The sequence below is a fragment of the Podarcis melisellensis genome (assembly GCF_964234715.1).
Source record: "Podarcis melisellensis genome assembly, chromosome: 15".
NCBI classification, from domain to species: Eukaryota; Metazoa; Chordata; class Lepidosauria; order Squamata; family Lacertidae; genus Podarcis; species Podarcis melisellensis.
The window spans coordinates 1,043,467-1,063,081 of record NC_138532.1 but is presented as its reverse complement, the minus strand read 5'-3'; the positions used below and the strand labels follow the sequence as shown (position 1 = coordinate 1,063,081).

The following is a 19,615-nucleotide window of genomic DNA, read 5'->3' as shown; positions in this document are numbered from 1 at the left end:
TCCAGTTTCACATTTTAAACTCATGTAACTCATCGTGGTTTTGCTCGCTTCCTGCCTTGGGCCAGTCACCCAAACTTAACCAAAACTACTTCATATGGCTTATGCGAAGCTCCAGAGGAGAGATAAAATGGCTGCAAGAAGGACTTTGTGCTTGCATTACAGGCATCAAATGTTGCTTCCTTGTAATGCCTCTTTGTAAAGAGACATTTTTCCCACCCTCCAAATTTGTCTCCATTGAGGCTCTGACATCATTACTGTGTTACTGCACTCTGACTTCTGAACAGATAAACTCTCTAGGAAAGCAATTTATAACTAACCCCTTGGATTCCACACTCCTTCCAGCCTCCCATTTCCCTTCCTTTGTCCAAGTCTCCTTACCAACAACGTCAAGCTGGTAGGTATGGTTTAGGGTTCCGTACTTGTTCTCCACAATGCAGGTGTAGTTGCCTTTATCTGATGGCACAACCGAGTCCATGATGATGCTCCAGGTGGCATGACGGACCTGTGAGGAAACAGACACAGGCTGATCAGGAAGGCTACCTGCTGATTGATGGCTGAGGCGGAGGGAGCAATGGCTCTGTCCCCTTGGGCTTTTTCATCTCAGGAGCAGGCCCAAAGGTCTTACCTGCTCCTGTGCTGCATGTTCTAGGCTGCACATAATTGCTGTTTGAGGTCATGCCCCCCCCCCCGCTATAGAGAGTAATTGCTGCCGGCTACATCTGGAAACTGGGATGATGGACAAGTGGGACAAGTTTCGTTGGCTAGTACAAGAACCGGTCTTGGAATTCCTCCAGCTGCTCTCCCAGATTTCACTGTGCCCAAGCCTAGCCAGGGTGGTGTATTCAGGGGTGGCCAACTCTCAAGAGACTGCGATCTACTTTCAGAATTAAAAACTGGCAGCGATCTAGTTCAGCTCAAAGTTGTAGAGCTTTTTTAGGGAGGAGGAAAGCCCCGTTGGGGGGGGAGTTCTGTTTTTTTTGGGCAGGGGTTAAAGGCAAGGGATAAAGGGGGAAAGTCACTCACAAAAAGATCGCTATGGATCAAAGCAGCAGCAAAGAGAAAGCTCTGTCTTCTCTTCACAACAATGAAGGGTGGGGCAAGGGGCCATGGCAGGAGTCAGTTTTAGCGACGCTAAGGAAAGGAAGCCAGAGATTGACCGTGATCTACCATAACCTCACGGGGATCTACCAGTAGATCACAAATGACCTGTTGGGACATCCCTGGTGTATATAATGTGTGCCATAGGTGAACTCACTTGCACAAGCACAAAATTCGGCACAGAATTTGACATTTAGACAACCCCACTTTATATGCTATGCCTTGCAAACCCTCATAAGATGGCTTATGAAACAGCCGGTAAACAGCAAAAATTTAAAAACAGATCAATAGGTCAAAACAATTAAAGACACCATGAGCTAAGCTGGAAAAAATATCCTAAAAACAAACATTAAAACAGTAAACCTTATGTTTTTGCCCACTTCCTCCCATGGTCCAGTCAGCAAGTCTCAGCTTAGTCTACCTCACATGGCTGTTGTGAAGATATCTAAGAAACTCTAAAAGGGCTGCTAAGGGGACTTTGGTGCTTGAAGGCATCAAACATTGGCTCCTTTTACCATAGTGGCACATCTTTGTACTATAAAGAGCCACTTCCATCCAAATCTGCAAAACTGCAAGGCTTCCGCCAATCTAAGTCTGGCTCAATGCCTGCATGTTCTAGATGCTTCAGTTCTATTATTTTCAGCTGAGCTTACTCCCAGGTTCACCTCACAGGGGACTGACTCCTAAGGAGTTATTTTAGGCCTGTAGCACTGGGGGTGCGAGCTGTGGGAAGCAGAGTGATTTGTTTTCCTTTTTTAAATGGTGTATGTGTGTATTTGCTATTTAAATTTTACATGCAAGATAGTGAAGAAAAGCATACGGTTCGTATTTTTCCTAAGTGCTCAGTAAAAAAACAAAGTCCACTCTCAACTTTTCAGTGTTGTTGTCCAACATCAAAATCACTAAACACAGTGGGACTTAATATTGAATAAACATACAAAGGATTGCATGGCACAGGTTGAATATACAGTGGAACCTCGGTTTCCGAGCATCTCAGAACCCGAATGAGTCAGAACCCGAACGCTGAAAACCTGGAAGTGAATGCTTCCGTTTTCAAATGTGCCTTGGAAGTTGAATGGCTTCTGAGGTGCGTTTCTCCATTGTAATTGCCAACTGGCAATTGTGCCTTGGTTGTTGAACGTTTTGGAAATCGAACAGTCTTCCAGAATGGATTATGTTTGTCAGCCGAGGTTCCGCTATATTACAAGTTGTCTTTTAGGTATTCCCCCCCCCCAAAGCACTGCATGGATGTCATAGGTTTTCATGCTTTCTGTAACTTTAGAACTCCACCACTTCAGACAGCCTCTGAACCTGCAGCAAACCTGGCTAAATATCCAGTGATGGACACTTGTCTTTCTCCGGGTCTTTGGGCAGCCTACCTCTGCTGAGGGAGCAGAGACAAATCACAGAAAAGAGAACCTGGCCTCCAACCTGCTTATGGGATGTGTGGTGCATCTGGCTGCCATTGTGGGAAGCACAATGCTGATCCTGCCTCCCCCCCCCCCCGTGCTTTTCCTGGTTGGAATGTGTCCCTGGACTGCATAATGCCTCTTCCTTGTGTCTCTGTGTAAATGTATATGCTTTGCTCCACCCACTTTTGCCTCTGGCCCCACCTACCACTGGCATTTGGCCCTCGGAAGGCTGCCCTTGGGATGAAAAAGGTCCCCAATCCAAGGTTCAACTCAAAACGCTTCTGGCCAGTCTTTGGCACCTGGTCCTCCACGCTGGAATGTGCTAGGAATATGAAGCCAGAGTCCCGGCCAGGTAGCCAACGTCTCTGCATCACACCTCCCCTTTCAGCTGCTACCAACGTTGGCTGGCAAAGGCAGCACAGAGAACAAAGGCAAAGCCGCAACATGGGCAGGCAGATTAAAACTAAGCAATGACTATTTCTGGAAAAAAGCCATTACTTTCAGGAAGTGCCCGGGAGCTGTTGCTTGATCAGGTTCAGCCCAGGAGAAAAATGACAGGGACCATCTGATTCATTAAAGCCACTACTGATTCTTCAGGCACAGCTCTTTGACCAGACGTGAAGATTAAAAAGGGGGAAAGTAGAACAGGATGGTTCTTGTCTGCATCAGTGGCTGCTGCTAAAGGAGTTTTATTTGTAGCTGAGGGTCCCTGGCTCTGCCAACAGTGGTAGGTGCAGAGGCCACGCTCTGCTTGTGAGTCACTCCAGATGGAAACAAGTTGTTCTAACTGGAGGCAGCAGCGCCCGGCAGCAAGCGCCAGAATGACTTCTGCATTGTCACACTTTCAGCCAAACGCCTCCGCCTGGCTTTGGAGAGGTTCAGAGATGATGAGACCACATCTAGCTGGAGGCAGGCCCTATTTGCAAGACATGCTGAAGATATTTTCCCAGCTGCAACAGGCACGTAATTTGGGGACGTAATCTGTGATGTGGCATAAGAAGCTCCAGGAAGGAGGGAAAAAAGGACCATCAACCAATTTTGAAGCTTTTTGTCTTGATCAATCACCTGCTTTTCAGTCAGGTGAGCTAATTGTTGTTGTTGGCTTCCATGTGTCTTGGCAGACGATGCAAGAGAGTGCCTTCAGAAGTCAAGTCAAACTGTCAGAGACTTACAGCACCTGCTGTGGCTGTAGAGACAGACTTTACTGCAGGTGAGGCACCTGAAGGCAGCTGGTCTTGCCTCTACACGTGCACCATGACATCCCACACCTGTGGCGTCTGCTTGGTGGTGGTGGGTTGGCACCTCCCTCATTGGGGGCTGCTTAAGAAAGGCACCTGGGCCCCGGGGGAGCATGCATCTCCCCGAGGACACTCCTGCTTTGTATTTTATATAATGCCAAGATATCGTCATCGCTAGGTAAAGGTAAAGGTAAAGGTACCCCTGCCCGTACGGGCCAGTCTTGACAGACTCTGGGGTTGTGCGCCCATCTCACTCAAGAGGCCAGGGGCCAGCGCTGTCCGAAGACACTTCCGGGTCACATGGCCAGTGTGACATCGCTGCTCTGGCGAGCCAGAGCTGCACACGGAAACGCCGTTTACCTTCCCGCTGGTAAGCGGTCCCTATTTATCTACTTGCACCCGGAGGTGCTTTCGAACTGCTAGGTTGGCAGGCGCTGGGACCGAGCAGCAGGAGCGCACCCCGCAGCAGGGATTCGAACCGCCGACCTTTCGATCGGCAAGTCCTAGGCGCTGAGGCTTTAACCCACAGCGCCACCTGTGTCCCATCGTCATCGCTACTAGTATGCTAATATCCTGTTATATCCTGTAAGCAGCTCAAGGAGACATATATGGTTTGCCCTTTCTCCATTTGATCCTCACAAGAACCCTGTTGAGAGATAGTGAATGGCCCAAGGCCACCCAGTGAGTTTTCTGATTTGAACCCGGGTCTCCCAAGCCCAACACTCTAACCCAGGGGTAGCCAATGTCATTCCCTCCAATGTTATGGGACTATAGCTCCCATCATCCATGACCATTGGGCCATGCCAGGTGGGGCTAGTGGGAGAAGGGAGTCAGATCATATCTGTAGACAACTGGCTGCAATTGGGAGCCCCCCCCTCAAAAAAGCCTGCCATTCTGCAGTCTTGGGAACTGCAGTGCCTCCTCCTGCTTTAGAGAACAGTTAGTGCCATTGTAACACTGTCTGCTATTTTCCAATAAATTAAGGTAAATGAAGGCTGCTGGTGCACTGGAACTTGTGTGGAGGAGGGCAGCCAGGATGGTTGCATGTCTGGAGACTGTGCCTTGTGGGAAGCAGCTGGAGGAAGGATGTGTTTGGCCTGGATGGGAGGAGGCTTGGGGGACGTGTGGTGACCATGTTCAAAGGTCTCCCATGGAAGATGGAGCAAGCTTGTTTTCTCCTGCTTCAGAGGCCAGGACCCAAGCCAATGGCTTCAAGTTGCAAGAAAGGAGATTCAGGCTCAGCATCAGGAAGAACTTTTCTGACAGCATGAGCTGTTCAACAGTGGAATGAACTCTCTCAGAAGGTTGTGGACTCTCTGTCAGGAACCCAGGCTGCCGTCTTGATAACACAGCACGCAAGTTGTAATTAGCTTGAAGATTTATTGTAATACAATTAGTCTCGGACGTCTAACTGAGCGTCCGTGCCTTACGAGTCAGTTGACCCTTCTGAGCAGTGCTTCCTGGTTCTGCAGAATATCCTGAACCTATGACCCTTACGTTTCTGGGTTTGTTTCCTGTCTAATACCTTTCCCATGCGTCTACTCTTTGGGCTCAGGGGATTAATTGCCTCCTCTTCCGCTGAGGAAACACTACCCCTCCTGCTTTCTGAAGCTGCCTGTGCTTCTTGAGCGAGCTGGCTTCTCGCCCTCCCACTCTCTGCTAACGCCTTATCTACATTTAATTCCGTGTCAGAGGGAGGGGAGGGGGACTGCTCCCAGCTGTCTGGCTGCTTCCTAACTCTTGTTGTTCCTCTACTTGGGGCAGATGTGTTCATGACACCATCCCCTCCCTTAAGATTCTCCTCCTCCTTCTCCTCTTGTTCCTCCTTCCTCCGAGGGTCGCTTTCTAGGCCTTCCCATCAGTCCTCCTCACTCTCTTCCACTTCCCCTTCCTCTTGAGGGTTTCCCTCTGCTTCGAGCCCCACTCTGCCTCGCTCTCTTCTTCTTCCACCCCTCCTCCTCCCTCCACCCTCCAGGTTTGGGTTTGTTGGGGTACCAGCAGTGAAATTCTGCCTGTAACCTAGCGGTGTGCACGTTTCCAGAATCCTCCCAAGAATTTCCTTCATTCCCATAACCTTTCCAAGACATTAAATACTGCAATCTCCTTCTCCTCCAGTGAGAGTCCAGTAACTGCAACACTTTGTATTCTAGTTCACCTTCTATCATTATTGATGGTGGGGGGGGTGCTTCTTTAGGTGCTTGGTATGGGTGTGCAGGAATCACAGGAGACAACAAGGACCTATGAAATACAGGGTGTATCTTCATGGAGATCGGTAACTGAAGCCTGAATGACACTGGGTTAATTTGCTCCACTACTTCAAATGGTCCCACCCTCTGAAGGTCCAACTTCCGGCACCTCCCCTTGTTAGGCAAGTCTTTGGCAGACAACACCACCTGGTCTCTCACCCTTATCTCCGTGCCGTGCCGTCTATGCTTATCTGTCTCCCTCTTATATGCGTCCTTAGCTTGCTCCAAACTGCTCTTGTAGTAAGCTGCACATAGCTGCCAGCTCTTCTGCAAAATGTTCTGTGTCTGACACTGATATGCCACCATCCTGCACCGGTAAGGCGCGTGGGTGTTGTCCCAGGCAGGCAAAAAGGGAAGTTTGTTGGGTAGACGGGTGTACTGCGTTGTTGTATGCAAACTCCACTAGGGCCAACTTGTTGACCCAATCGTTCTGTTGATAACTCATGTAACATCACAGGTACGGTTGCAAGGTTGCGTTCGTCCTTTCTGACTCTCCTCTATCTGAGCTGACCTTCAAAGGCAGCTCATGCAGCTTAAACACATGTTCCATGAAGAGATGTGCCGTCTTCTGTGCCGAGGGTAACTTCTTACAGGGCACAAAATGTGCCATTTTAGAGAACAGCCCTACCACCACCCATATCACTGTCTGCTTATGCGACTCAGGTAGGTCAGTGATAAAGTCCATAGCTATTGCCTCCCATGGTCCTTGAGGTGTAGGGAGCGGTTGGAGTAGTCCTGCAGGCGCTTTTCGGGGCTTCTTGGCCCACTGACAAGTCTCACATGCCTTTACATAATCCTTTGTTTCTTCCTTCACCTCAGGCCACCAAAACTGTCTTGTCACTTGGAACAAGGTTTTGTACTGTCCAAAATGCCCCGCCATGGAGTTGTTGTGACACTGTCTCAGGACCTTGGCATGTAGCTTGCCTTCTGGGATATACAGCGCTTTTCCCTTATACAGCAATCCCCCTCTTTCAGCAAAACCTTCCACCACTGTGTCTCTCCTCTGTATTGCCTCCATATTCCTCCTTGCAAACTCATCCTCGGCAGTGTGCTTCAGGAAGTCGGGCGTCTTGGCTACTGAAACCGCTGCTAACTGTATCTGTTCTAGCTTGAGAATGTGCCTCCTCTCCCTGATATTCTGGCTTCTGGGAAAGAGGGTCTGCTCTTTGGTTCTTAGGACCTGACACATACTGCACTCTAAAGTTGAATCTGGCAAAGAACTGCGCCCACCTGATCTGCCTCTGGTTAAGGTGTCCAGCCGTCTGCCAGTGTTCAAGATTCCTGTGGTTGGTGCGCACTATAACCTGATGTTGTGCGCCCTCTAGGAAATGTCGCCACGTTTCCAGAGCGTGCCAGATAGCAAGCAATTCCCTCTCTCATATGGTGTAGTTCTGCTCTGACGGCATTAGCTTGCGCAAGTGGAAGGCACACGGTCTGATGGCCCCGTTCTCATCGTCTTGCAGTAGCACTGCCCCCAATGCCCTGTCAGATGCGTCAGTCTCTACTATCATATGTCAGTGTGGGTCGGGATGCGCTAGGTACTCTTCTGAGGCAAACATGGCCTTGAGGCTCTCAAACACCCTCTGTGCCTCTTTCGTCCACTGGCAGGGTCTCTTACCGCTTAAGCAGTCCATGAGAGGAGCCGTCAGCCCTGATTATCTTGGTATGAACTTACGGTAGTAGTTCGCAAAACCCAGGAATTGTTGCAAGTCTTTCTTGGTTCTGGGTTCCTGCCACATCACCACTGCCTGCACCTTGGCGGGATTCATGTGTACTTCCTCAGGGGTGATGTGGTAGCCGAAGAACTCCACCTCTGTCACATGGAACTGACACTTTTCTAACTTGGCATACAACCAATTTTATCTGAGCCACTGCAGCACCTCTTTCACATGTTTTACATGCTCTTCAGGGGTGTCTGAGTAAATCAAAAGATCATCTAGATAACACAACACTGTAGAGTCCACCAGACCCCCCAACACATGATTGATGAACGCCTGGAACGTCACAGTTCCCAATTGTAATCCAAATTGCATGACTAAGTACTCAAAACTGCTGTATCTTGCATGAAAGGTGGTCTTCTACTCATCTCCCACTGTCACCCGTTTCAGGTAGTAAGCCCCCCTTAAGTCAAGCTGAGTGAAGATCTTTGCCAATCTCAACCTCTCCAGCAGGTCCCCGATGCGTGGCAGGGGATAGCGATTGGAGACTGGTACCTTGTTCAGAAGCCTGTAGTCATTGCAAGGCCTCAACTCTGAGGTCTTACATTTCTTCAGGAAGAGCACAGGGGCACCCTCTGGGGCTGTGGATGGACGGATGAAGCCGCATGACAAATTCTTCCCCAGAAATTCATTTAATGCTGCCAACTCCACCTCTGACATGGAGTACAGCCAGCTGTTGGGTAGCTGAGCCCCTGGCAACAAGTCGATTTTGCAGTCGTAAGGCCTGGGGGGGGGGCAGTCTGTCCGCTTCCTTCTCACAGAACACATCTCTGTAAGCCTTGTATGGTGGGGGCAATTGTCCTTCTTCCCCCGTGAGGAGCCTAAGACCTCTACCCTCTAATCTCCACCGAATCTGGTACTCTAGCCCCTAGACAGTGTAGGTGGCAACAGGCCGACGTGAAAGTTATGGATCTCTGCCCCCATGAGATCACAGAATCGTGTCGGGATAGCCATGTCATTCCCAGTACTACGGGATAGGTGGCTAACCTTGTGATGTGGAACGATATTGTCTCTTGGTGGCCTACTGGACTCGTGGCATCTGAGATGCGCCCCGACAACAAGGGGTGCCCATCGGTGGTCTGCTCTCCCTGGAAAGACTCTTAAAAATCCACTCAAAAGCATAGAATTAAGACCTCAATGGTTATTAGCGCCCTAATATTACAGTAAACAATAAGAGAAAACTAGAGCTTAAATGGTGGTCCAGGGAGCCATTAGTAGGCTCTGGTATATTATCAGATGGGCTCTGAGGTTATAATGAGAGTAACAAATGCAAATACTGAAAAAAATGTTTGTCTGTTTTTAAGTTTCCACCACCTGCTGAAGAGGCAACCCATTTCAACTTAACAAAAACAGTTTGTCTCTTCAGCAACAAAAGCATCTTTGGTGGACACTTCAAAGAAATCCCATATTTTGAACACAAGCATGGCAAATTGGTTTTAATTCAGAGGGGTAGACAATGAAGAAAAAACAGACCAGAATAGCAAACAGCACAGCAGAGTTTAAAGTCTCTGCACAGGAGCAGGAATTGCCCCTTTCTATATTCTCAGAACTGGCTCTGATCTCCAGACAAGCAGGGATCCTACCTTATATCCACCTATACGATGGTCAGGCTTGAATTCCCTGCCATTCTTCAGCCAATGCAGCGAAGGAGTGGGTGTCCCACTTGAGGGGCACCTAAACTTCACGGTCTTGGCAGCAGGAACAGCATGAAGCTTCTTCTCCATCTTCTCAGGGTACGTCCAGTAAGGCGGAATGGCTTCTACAGGAGACCACCCCCACCACAAAAAAAACAGACAGAGAGACAGATATGCGAGTAAGTTGGGGCTTATCAATATTTAGCACATTGTGAAGGGGGAAAAGCTCATGGCACCAGGAAGAACGCACCCTGTAACTAGAAAGTAGCACAATTCTCCCTTCACAATTGAATTAGGAGCCCTGCTGGCCGCTGGGTTCTGGCTCCCTGCACCCCCAGGACAGCTGCTCAAGGGAAGCAACTTCTAGATGTTGAAAATGGGACACTTGCCCAGCTTTCTTGGTCCCCAAAATCAGGTGCCACTGTGGAATTAATCCTGTCCCACTTCTCTACTCTGCTCTACTCTCAGAAGGGACAATTTACTGCTGAGGGAGAAGACGAGGTCTTTGCCAGCACTCTGGGTGCCTGTTTCCTACCTAGCCTACCGGTAGGCACTAGGAACCTGCTGGCCCTTGGGCACGAGAGGGGGGCCAGAGGCTGGAAGGGGTTGCAAGAGCCACACTCCCCACCACCAAGGGAGAATGAGTAACTGATCCCCCATAGGAGGTGGAAGCATTGCTAAGTAGGTTTAGGACACTTCAAGGGCAAAAAAAGAAAGGCATCACAGGCTTCATAGAATATTGCCAATGGACAGATTCCAGCTGGAAAAGCATCACTGATACCAAGAGAATTTGAAAAATAAAAATCCTGGCTGTGTTCATAACTGACAAGTTACATTAACTGATTAATGTCACACGTACGATTTGGTCTGGAGTTATCTGCCTCCTTCTCCTCCGAGGAAGAATCGTCATCATCGTCATCGTCTTCAGCAGATGGAAGAGCGTCTAGAAAAGGAAGTGGCTGGAATCATTTTTGAGTGGGCAGCATGCTAGCCTGCAATGATGCAGGAGAAGGGAAGCTGGCTCTCAGCCCCACACATTTACCTTCCTTAACAAGGATAATGGTGGGCACTTGCCTGTGGGATTGTATTAGTTACACCAATCATACAACTGCACTCATTACCTATTTGCTTCCAGACCCAATTCAAAGTTTTGGTGATCACTTTTAAAGTCCTGCATGCCTTAGGTGCCTCTTGCCCCTCCCTAAGATCATGGGCCACTCTTCTCTGCATCTCATCTAGGGTGAAAGAACATTTGAGTAGAAAGAGAGAGAGAGATCCTTTGCAGTGGCTGCACCCAGATTGTGAAGTGTGCATGGCTCCCTCCCTATTTTGCTCTGCTTGTTGAATACAGTTTTATTCCAGAAGGCCTTTTCTGAATATGACGGCTAATGTCATATTTATGTTTTGTTTATGTTTTGATTTTAACTGCTGACCCCTGACTCCTTGGTGAAATGTTGTTTTGGTAGAATTCCCATGGTTAAATGTTGTATGCTGCCCTGAATGGTGCTTTTGCACCAAGATGGCAGGACAGAAATTTTAATAGGGGAATCTGTCCTGAGTACCTGGATCTGTTGGGCTGCTTGGTATGAAAATAAGTGGGACTTGGGAGGAGAAAGAAAACCCCAGGACACCACTGAGGAATACATGAGTGGGACTGGGGCCCCCAATGTACTTCCCAGCTTGCCCCTTTTTTCATTCTTCATTCTGAGATGACCCCCTGCAGGCAAACCTGCTGGCCTTGGGGGCTTTGAGTTCATCCACACTTACTTACTTTTTGCCCATCTCCTTCCAGGCACAGCTTTTTAGTACTCAATCAGAGCAAACGTCCATTCGGATTTCCCATGGATTACTGTATGCTCCAATGGAGTACTAGAGAGACGGTTTTTGTGGGAAAAGCTCTCACACGGAGCTTAAAAGTGCAGGCTGTGCCTGGAAGGAGCGGATTAAAGTTATGTTTGGACAAGCCCTTCTTTCTGCTTTTAGGAACTCTGACAGGCTCCTTGTGGTAGGGATAGGGCCTTACCACTCCTCACCTGCCTGCCTGCCTGCTTCCTGCCAGTCCAGAAGATGCCAGTGGCTGGCAGGCTGCCCTGGAAAACTCAGCAGGTGAGGAGTGGGGATGGGGGACACAACTGGAAAGAGTTGGCTCTGCCTGTCATTGGCTCCCCCTACTGTTGGCCTCCTGGCCTTCCACCCTACCCAGTCTCAAGCAGACATTTTGGCCGGCTCCCAAAGCCAGTCAAAGTCTGTGGATCTTGTGGTTGGGTTGGTCATTCAATATTCTTTCAGGAGTATCTCGTCTGTCACTCTGTATTGATCAGCAACCCTATCAGCTTGCGATAAACAGCTCAGCACAGGAAAGAATTAGTCTGGGTCATACCATCTCAGACTGGAGACAGAAGATCGCATGCTTCTGGATTTATTTACTTATGGGGGGGAGGGGGAAATCCATGGCTTGTCACGAGATGTCTAGAGTTCTCCTTTGCTATCTGTTTTTTAAAATAGGAAGGTGTTCTGAACTGAAAGGCTCTCCTCAGCCCCAGTCTGCTATCAGAAGGGTGGCCCAAGAACAGTTTTATCTTGTGATAAATTGCCTGTCTAGATAGAACCTTGCAATGGCCATGAGAGTCAGCAAAGAGATTTCCCCAACTTCAATCTGCAGCCAGAGTGGGACTCAGTGTTAGTCCTACTCAGAGTAGATCCACTGAAGTTAAACTTGTCATAGTCTCTTCAATCGGTCTACTCAGAGCCAGACTTAGTTGAATACAACCCACAGTTGTATTGTGAAATGTGGTATCCTGGCACACTACACAACTCAAGCCAATCTGTGTAATCCCTCATTCCGCAAGGAATTATTTGTGGGAAGAAGAACAGAACAAGGCAGAAAGCTGAAACTTTACTCACAACCAATGGAATTCTTATTCAATTACCCCACCCTGCTATCTGAGCTTTTGGCAGGATTTGCCCACTTTGTAGCCATAAGGACTATAAACTTGAGCCTAAATAAAAGAAAAACCAAGATTCTCAAGAAATGGAGTTTTATACAGTTGACACTGTAGAGCCATGATGACCACATCATGCCCAATGCTTTCCGCTCCACCATAGCTTCTCCTCAAACTGGGTTTGCCAGTCTCTGTGGCACCTTCAAGCACAACTGAACAAAATCTGAAACACTCTCCTGGAAGCACAATTAGCACTTCCTGCCTTAGACGTGTATCCTGGGAATCTATTTAGTGTAAGTAATTCCTTTGACATGAGCGAGCACACTTTTGCCCTGCTCTTAATAGCTGTGCTGTCTTTTGAATGGACAACAATTCCATCCCTGTTCTTGGCTTTGTTGGTGGACAGTCGATCCAGTTGGAAAATTTTCATGGAGCCTGGACTATAACAGCACCTAAGGAAGCCTCCTGCAACCACTCTGGGACCAGCAGCCAAGAAAGGAGCAAGAGGAAGCCGCCTCTCCAGGAACTACAAGGTGATGGAGGTCTGAGCTCCATCAGAGGAGGGGAAGGCCTGGTCTTCACCTGCTGGTCTACCAGCAAGGAAAAAAGCCTGCAAAGATGCCATCAAAGATGCGCCTTGGAACTACTCCTTCATACTCCCTCATACATCAGATCCAAGGAAGGACTTGAGTCAGAGCAGGTGACTTGCACTCAAGCAATTGCATGTGAATAATTGAGCAACACCCGAAACAACCCTGCAAGAGGCAGATTAAGCTGAGAAGCAGTGAGACTTGCTGAAGACCAAGAATCCAGAATGGGGTTTCCTTGCAGCCAGACTGGATACTATCTGCTGTGCTAGAGGTGGGGAACCTGTGGCCTTCCAGGTTTTATTGGATTCCAACTCCCGTAAGCCCCAGCCTGCATGGCCAATGGTCAGGGATGATGGGTGCTGAAACATTTGGAGGGCCTGAGCAATGCCAACACTAGTTTGCTGCCCCTCATCCCTGCAGTTGCCTGCTACAAACCTGAGACGTTCACGGAGAAGTAGGTGGTCTCGCTTCCAGAGGGGCTGTTGGTCATGCAGGCATAAAGCCCTGAGTCCTCTGGCACGGCGTCCCTAACCTCCACCTCCTCCCCTGTGATGCGCGTCCGGTTGTTCTCCGAGAGCTGGACCCCATCTCGTACCCAGTTGATGCTCTGCACATCATCCCGTAGCCGGCAGCGCAACTGGAGGAGGTCACCAGGGTGAGCTGAATAAGACTCCACTTCAATGCTTGCTTTGGGCAGAACTGGAAATGTTAGAGGAGACAAAGAGACAGAGAGGGAGGGGGGAAACAAGGGGGAAGCAAGGTGTGAGTGGTTTATCGCAGATGCATTACTCCGGCAGCATGCAAACACTGGGGAAGAAGGCATCCCTCCTACAGTTGTAAAACACAGCCCTAAGCTGGCATGCAGGTCGTTTGGAAGAGCGGAGGGAGCAAGGGTTGGGGGAGGAGGTTTCCATTTTTATTACTGACACAGGGCCATCAATGTACACAGTGCTCTGTTTTTAACAACTTGTTATCAGAAATGAACTGCAGCCACAAAGCATCGTGCTACAATGGGCAAACGTCTAGATCTGACCCAGCCCAAGACTAGAAGGCAGGACGAGATGGGAAACCCAACTCTGGCAGGAGGGGCACCTACCTGAAGCTCAGCAGCTGGCAAGCTGGCTGCTCTACAGCCTTCAGAGCAAGGAGGGCATAGAGGCAGCAGGGGTTAAAAGCAACGCAAAGGATTAAAGCCTGACCGACTGCATGGGCTGCACTAGGAAATAAACTTCCCCATTAAGTCACTGTTTGCTCAGTGCTCTTGGTTTCCTTGCACAATTGTGGGGCAATGTAGACATATGCAGATCAGCATGTTGTAAAACTGTCCCTGAACTACATTGGTTCATTTGCAGGTGAGGAGGCAGGGATTGCATGTTTTAAGTATTTCTCCATAAAAACAATTAAATGCACATTGAAAAGTAGATTTCAGGGAGATGAGTTCTACTCTTGCTTTCTTGCCTGACACATGAAAGGAATTGTTTCCAGGGAAAAATAGTTAACCTTGTCACCACAACTGCACTGATACACTCTAAGAACAGTTTTACTGTCGCATCTACTGTTTGCTAGAAACAGGACCTGGCAAACAAGGAAATCACCGGTGTTTGGCTGGAACACTCATTTCACCATCATGAGTTATTTGCTGGGTTTCTTTATTGAACTGGGAGGCAGACTCGCCATCAATCACAACTCTGCTATTACTTACACGATCATTTAATTCAGGATGAAAGAGGTAGAATAAAAACAGCTGATTTTGCTGGGTTAACCAACTCAAACTTACTTCAACCTCCATATTACCTTTATGCCTGTCAACATTGTACTTTGAAGTGAATTCAGGTGGTGATATCCCAAGGCATACTGCAAGAGGGTAGGAATATTTTATTTAATGGAATTTATTGACTGACTGAACCCAAAGAGTACTCGTTAATGGTTCCTCGTCATCCTGGGGGAAAGTGACAAGCGGGGTGCCACATGGTTCTGTCCTTGGCCCATTGTTGTTCAACATCTTCATAAACTACTAGGATGAAGGAATTGAGGGGATGCTCATAAAATTTGCAGATGCCACCAAACCGGGGGGGGGGGAGGGGCTGGCTAATGCTGCAGAAGACAGAATCAGAATTCAAAATGACCTTCACAGATTGGAGAACTGAGCCCAAGCTTAAAAAAAAAAAAAGAATTTCAATAGGGACAAATGTCAGGTTCTGCACTTAGGCAGGAAGAACCAGATGCACAAATATAGGATGGGGGACACCTGGCTTACTAGCAGTACATGTGAAAAGGATCTAGGGGTCTTAGTGGACCACAAACTTAACATGAGTCAACAGGGTGATGCAGCAGCAAAAAAAACTAATTCTATTCTAGGCTGCATCAACAGAAATGTAGTGTACAGATCAAGGGAAGTAAGAGTAGCACTCTATTCTGCCTTGGTCAGACCACATCTGTAATACTAGGCACCACAAATTAAGAAGGATGTGGATAAGCTGGAAGATGTGCAGAGGAGGGCGAACGAGATGATCAAGGGTCTGGAAACCAAGCCTTATGAGGAATGGTTGAAGGATTTATGAGGAATGGTTGAATGTTTAGCCTGGAAAAGAGGAGACGGAGAGGAGATCTGATAGCCAAGTTCAAATATCTGAAGAGCTGTCACATGGAAGAGGGGACAAGCTTGTTTCCTCCTGCTCTGGAGAGTAGGACTCGAACCAATGGCTTCAAGTTACAAGAAAGGAAATTCTGACTAAACATTCAGAAAAACTTTCTGACAGTAAGAGCTGTTCAACAGTGGAATAGACTCCCACGAGAGGCGGACTCTCCTTCCTTCGAGGTTTTAAAGCAGAGATTGGGTGGCCCTCTCTCCTGGATGCTTGAGCTGAGACTTCTGCATTGCAGCATCTATGATTCTTTACATTTATATCCCACCCTCTTCTGGAGTCCAGGGCAGCATGTAACAAATAAATCTTGTGGAACAATATTCAATACCATGGCACCTTGGGTTAAGAACTTAATTCGTTCTGGAGGTCCGTTCTTAACCTGAAACTGTTCTTAACCTGAGGTACCACTTTAGCTAATGGGGCTTCCCGCTTCTGCCACACTGCCAGAGCACGATTTCTGTTCTCATCATGAAGCAAAGTTTCAGGATTTCTGTTCTCATCCTGAAGCAAAGTTCTTAACCCGAGGTACTATTTCTGGGTTAGCGGAGTCTGTAACCTGAAGCATATGTAACCTGAGGTACCACTGTAATTCAAAAGCGTTTGGAATTCATATTCCAAAATGGAGAGGTTTTTTGATTATACAGTTTCTGAAACAAGGCTCCCACCTTTTCCCCTTTAGTATCTTAAAACCTATCTAGTTAGTTGGACTCTGCCCCCCATGCCTACCTTGCACACCAAATATGAAGGCAGAAAAATCCTGTAAGCTCATAAAAGTTACCAACTGCTTACCAATGTTAGCTATTTGTGGTGTAACACTGATTTTCTGGGTCTTTAGGCCTTTATTCCCCATATTCAGCACAATGCAACACTCAAGGAAGAAACAGCAAATACAACAAAGCTTCTTCCTCTTTTTCTGGTGGAATCCATCATTTTAGCCATTAATTGACAGAAACCTGACGTTGGTGCTTGGGATACTGATTTCTGAGTCATTTGCTGAATTATTTGCCTCCCTACAACTCGAAATTAACTCCTGCTGAAAATAAGAGGGAGGCAACATCCTAGGCTGGAATCTGATGCCAAAATTATTTGACATTATTTGAGAAAGGAAGGAGAAGTATTGCCATTAGGCTTGGGCTCTTGACTGCAATCTCAAACCTTTTACAGAGTTTTTACAGATCAGAGCCAGCCTTCTCAGTGGTAGAATAAATGCTCAATTCTTGGTATCTTCAGCTGGAACTATCTCAGGTAACAGGGCTGATAAAGTCCAGGGCTGGAGGAAAGATGTCTAGATCAGGGTGAGGAACCCATGATCTGCAGATGTTGCTGGACTATAGCTTCCACTGTCCTTGACCATTGGCCATGATGACTGGGGCTGGTGAGGAGGTGTGAGCAATTGACCCTACCAGGGCTCTGGGGCCAGGGATACTGCATGTTGGCACGAGGCCTGCCTTGGCTCACCTTGGGGCTGCTTGTGTGGCACTTTGTCCTTGGGAACATCAACGGGAGGGGAGCGAGTGTGGGCCTTTTGACCTGCACGCTCCCTCCCTGCCCATGGGAAACTGAACAACATGAACTTGGGCAAGGGTCACAAAACTGCACTTGCCAGTTCACTTGTTCTGGTGAGAGGCACGAGGGAGCGGTGTGCAGAACAGAGAGCTTCTCCCCCATCACTCCCAAACTGTGCCCCAGGAGCAAAGTATCACCCAAACAGGCCCCCTCTCAGCTCCACTGTTATTCCTCCTCTATGCCGGGTTCTGTCCAGAACCTTAGAAGCTGAGCTCCCCCATGTGCCCTCACAAGAGAACAGAGCTTGGGACAATGCAACCCTTTCAAGTTCTGGCATGCTGGTGTTAAAAGGTTATAAAAAATGGCCCCGTTGCCGGGAAAGGTTGGCTTCAGGGAAGTCTGCTGTTATTAGTTTGCCGTCCGGAGAATCCCAAGCTTGAGAACAGATGAGAAGCAGCTGCCACAAAACCCAACATTTGTTTGGAGAGCACAAAGATATCTTTTTTCTTTTCCTTCCACAGCTCTGCAGCTTGGCTCTGCTTGCCCTCAGTCTGCCTTGTTCCTCTCTAAACCCAGAACGGAGGAAAAAACAGAAAGGGAAGAAAGTGGAAGAGAGGAATGCTGAGATGGTGTTTGAATCTGTTCCAGCTGATCTTGCCATTGCTCCACGGAATGAATTTTCACTTCCCTCAGAATCCCCAGATTCCATTGCTTTCCTTTTTAAAAAAAAAAAAAAACACACCAAAGTTTCTGTCCCTTGTGGGGCTATAGAAAAGTATTTTAATATGAAGCCAGGGCCCACAAAAGTCAGAGACTGCAAGCCAGAAGGATCTTCCACATGGCTAAAAACACCTGAGCTGCAGGTTGGTGTGCAAAAATTGAGATCAATGTACAGTGGAACCTCAGGTTATGTACCATCCTCCTTATGAACGTTTCGGGTAACGAGCTCCCCTAACCTGGAAGTAGATGCTCCTTGTTGCGAACTTTGCTCCAGCATGCGAGCGGAAGTCGCGCGCTAGTGGCGCAGCAGCAACAGGAGGCCCCATTAGCAAAAGTGTGCCTCATGTTAAGAATGATTTCAGGTTAAGAACGGACCTCCGGAACAAATTAAGTTCATAACCGTAGCAATAATATTTATATGAGTAGTTTACCACAAAAATAACACTTAAGGGCGATGCTTGATACTTCCTTTTCCAGCCACCATTACAGCAACATCCCAGAACAAAACAGGCTTGAAAAGCAACAATGTGCTCCTTTACGTGGAACCCCGTCAATTCAAATTATTTAATCAAACTTTAATTCATTAAACCGCCAATGAAATGGATTAATGCCTGGCTTACAGCTGTAATTTTAAGATCAGGATGAAGGCACAGCACACAGCCCTTAGCTCCTTATCTCTAGAAGTTGAAACAAACAGTGACCTCGGATCATGAGGCTGGTTTGGATGAATAAGCAATGAGAGATACACAACAGAGTTCAAAGTAGTGAACACACAGAGGCTGCATTCAGAATCAAGGTAAATGATGGCTTATCGCGATACTGGGAACAAGCCACAGCTGCACTTGGCATGCAACACTAAGCCAAATCATGGTTTACTGAGAACACACAAGTGTACAGGCTCACAAAGAGGAGACTGATTCTTTTGGCCCTTCTGCAGTTCTGTGGCTGCTGCGAGTTAAGCAATGGTTTGGATTTGCATGTCACCGAAACCCAGGCTTGTGGTTTCCCTCTTCTAGGCAAGCCATTAGCTGTAAACCAAAAACAAACCTTGGTGACAGTTTGTGTTTTGCCTGGAGTGGCCCCAAACCATGAGAACAGACAACATGCAAAGCCAAACCATGGACTAGCTCACTGGAGCACAGCAGCACGGCTGGAGGAGGAGTAAAGCAGTAGGGTTTTCCTCTCTGAGCACCTGCGTGTTCATGCCATGGTTTGGCTTAGTGTTACATGTGAACCAGATGACCCGGAGCCCTGGACTCACGTGTGCCCCTTCGCATTTCAAGATGAAAAGGAACATACTGGAGCCCAATATTCTTGGTATACATTATAAAGCATCTCCTGCTCCCTGGTTTACACCAAACCGCAGGGCTTCGCCATTCAAATTTCTTTACAAAACCTTGTCTGTGACTGTAACTTTTTCCGCTGAGTCCTCTAGCTTCTCTGTGGTTCTTCTTATGGACCCACAGGGACTAACAAGGATGCTGCTAGTTAAATGCCTCTTAATCTCTCTGTGTCTGTCTCTCTCTCTGTGTAATGCTGGTATATTAAGCAGTTTTAGCCTTTTCAGTTCCCAAAGAGACCTGCTGTCCTCAAACAGAGCTGTCAAGGGCATCCGATTCCTGATGTAACAACAACAACAACAACAACAATAATTTTATTATTTATACCCCGCCCATCTGGCTGGGCCTCCCCAGCCACTCTGGGCGGCTTCCATAAAAACCAAAAATACAGTAAAATATCACACGTTAAAAAAGTACCCCTCCGCCCCTGCAGACCATGTCTGGGGAAGAGCCCCCCTCCCAGAAGGACATGAATTATGTACCCCGTGTTCCAAAGTAAGATTTGAGGGCCTCCTATTGCAAACAT

At 47.8% G+C, this 19,615-nt stretch overlaps 1 protein-coding gene and 1 long non-coding RNA gene across 9 annotated transcripts in view; one reads left to right on the top strand and one right to left on the bottom strand.

The window, feature by feature from the left end:
• The window catches only part of LOC309358284, a 439,047-nt gene that overhangs the window by 193,015 nt on the left and 226,417 nt on the right, over positions 1-19,615 (top strand). The gene's annotated exons all lie outside the window — the stretch shown is intronic.
• FGFR1 (fibroblast growth factor receptor 1) overlaps positions 1-19,615 on the bottom strand; it is a 112,658-nt gene that overhangs the window by 38,238 nt on the left and 54,805 nt on the right. For 5 of the 8 annotated variants that reach the window (XM_081890898.1, XM_081890897.1, XM_081890900.1 and 2 more), the window contains exons 3-6: positions 13,314-13,577; positions 10,206-10,289; positions 9,296-9,471; positions 379-502 (exon numbers count right to left, since the gene is read on the bottom strand). In XM_081890898.1, the coding sequence (XP_081747024.1) occupies positions 379-502; positions 9,296-9,471; positions 10,206-10,289; positions 13,314-13,577 (648 nt within the window). Of the gene's footprint in view, positions 1-378; positions 503-9,295; positions 9,472-10,205; positions 10,290-13,313; positions 13,578-19,615 lie in introns of those variants that run through there. The other 3 variants (XM_081890902.1, XM_081890904.1, XM_081890903.1) reach the window with 2 other exon arrangements.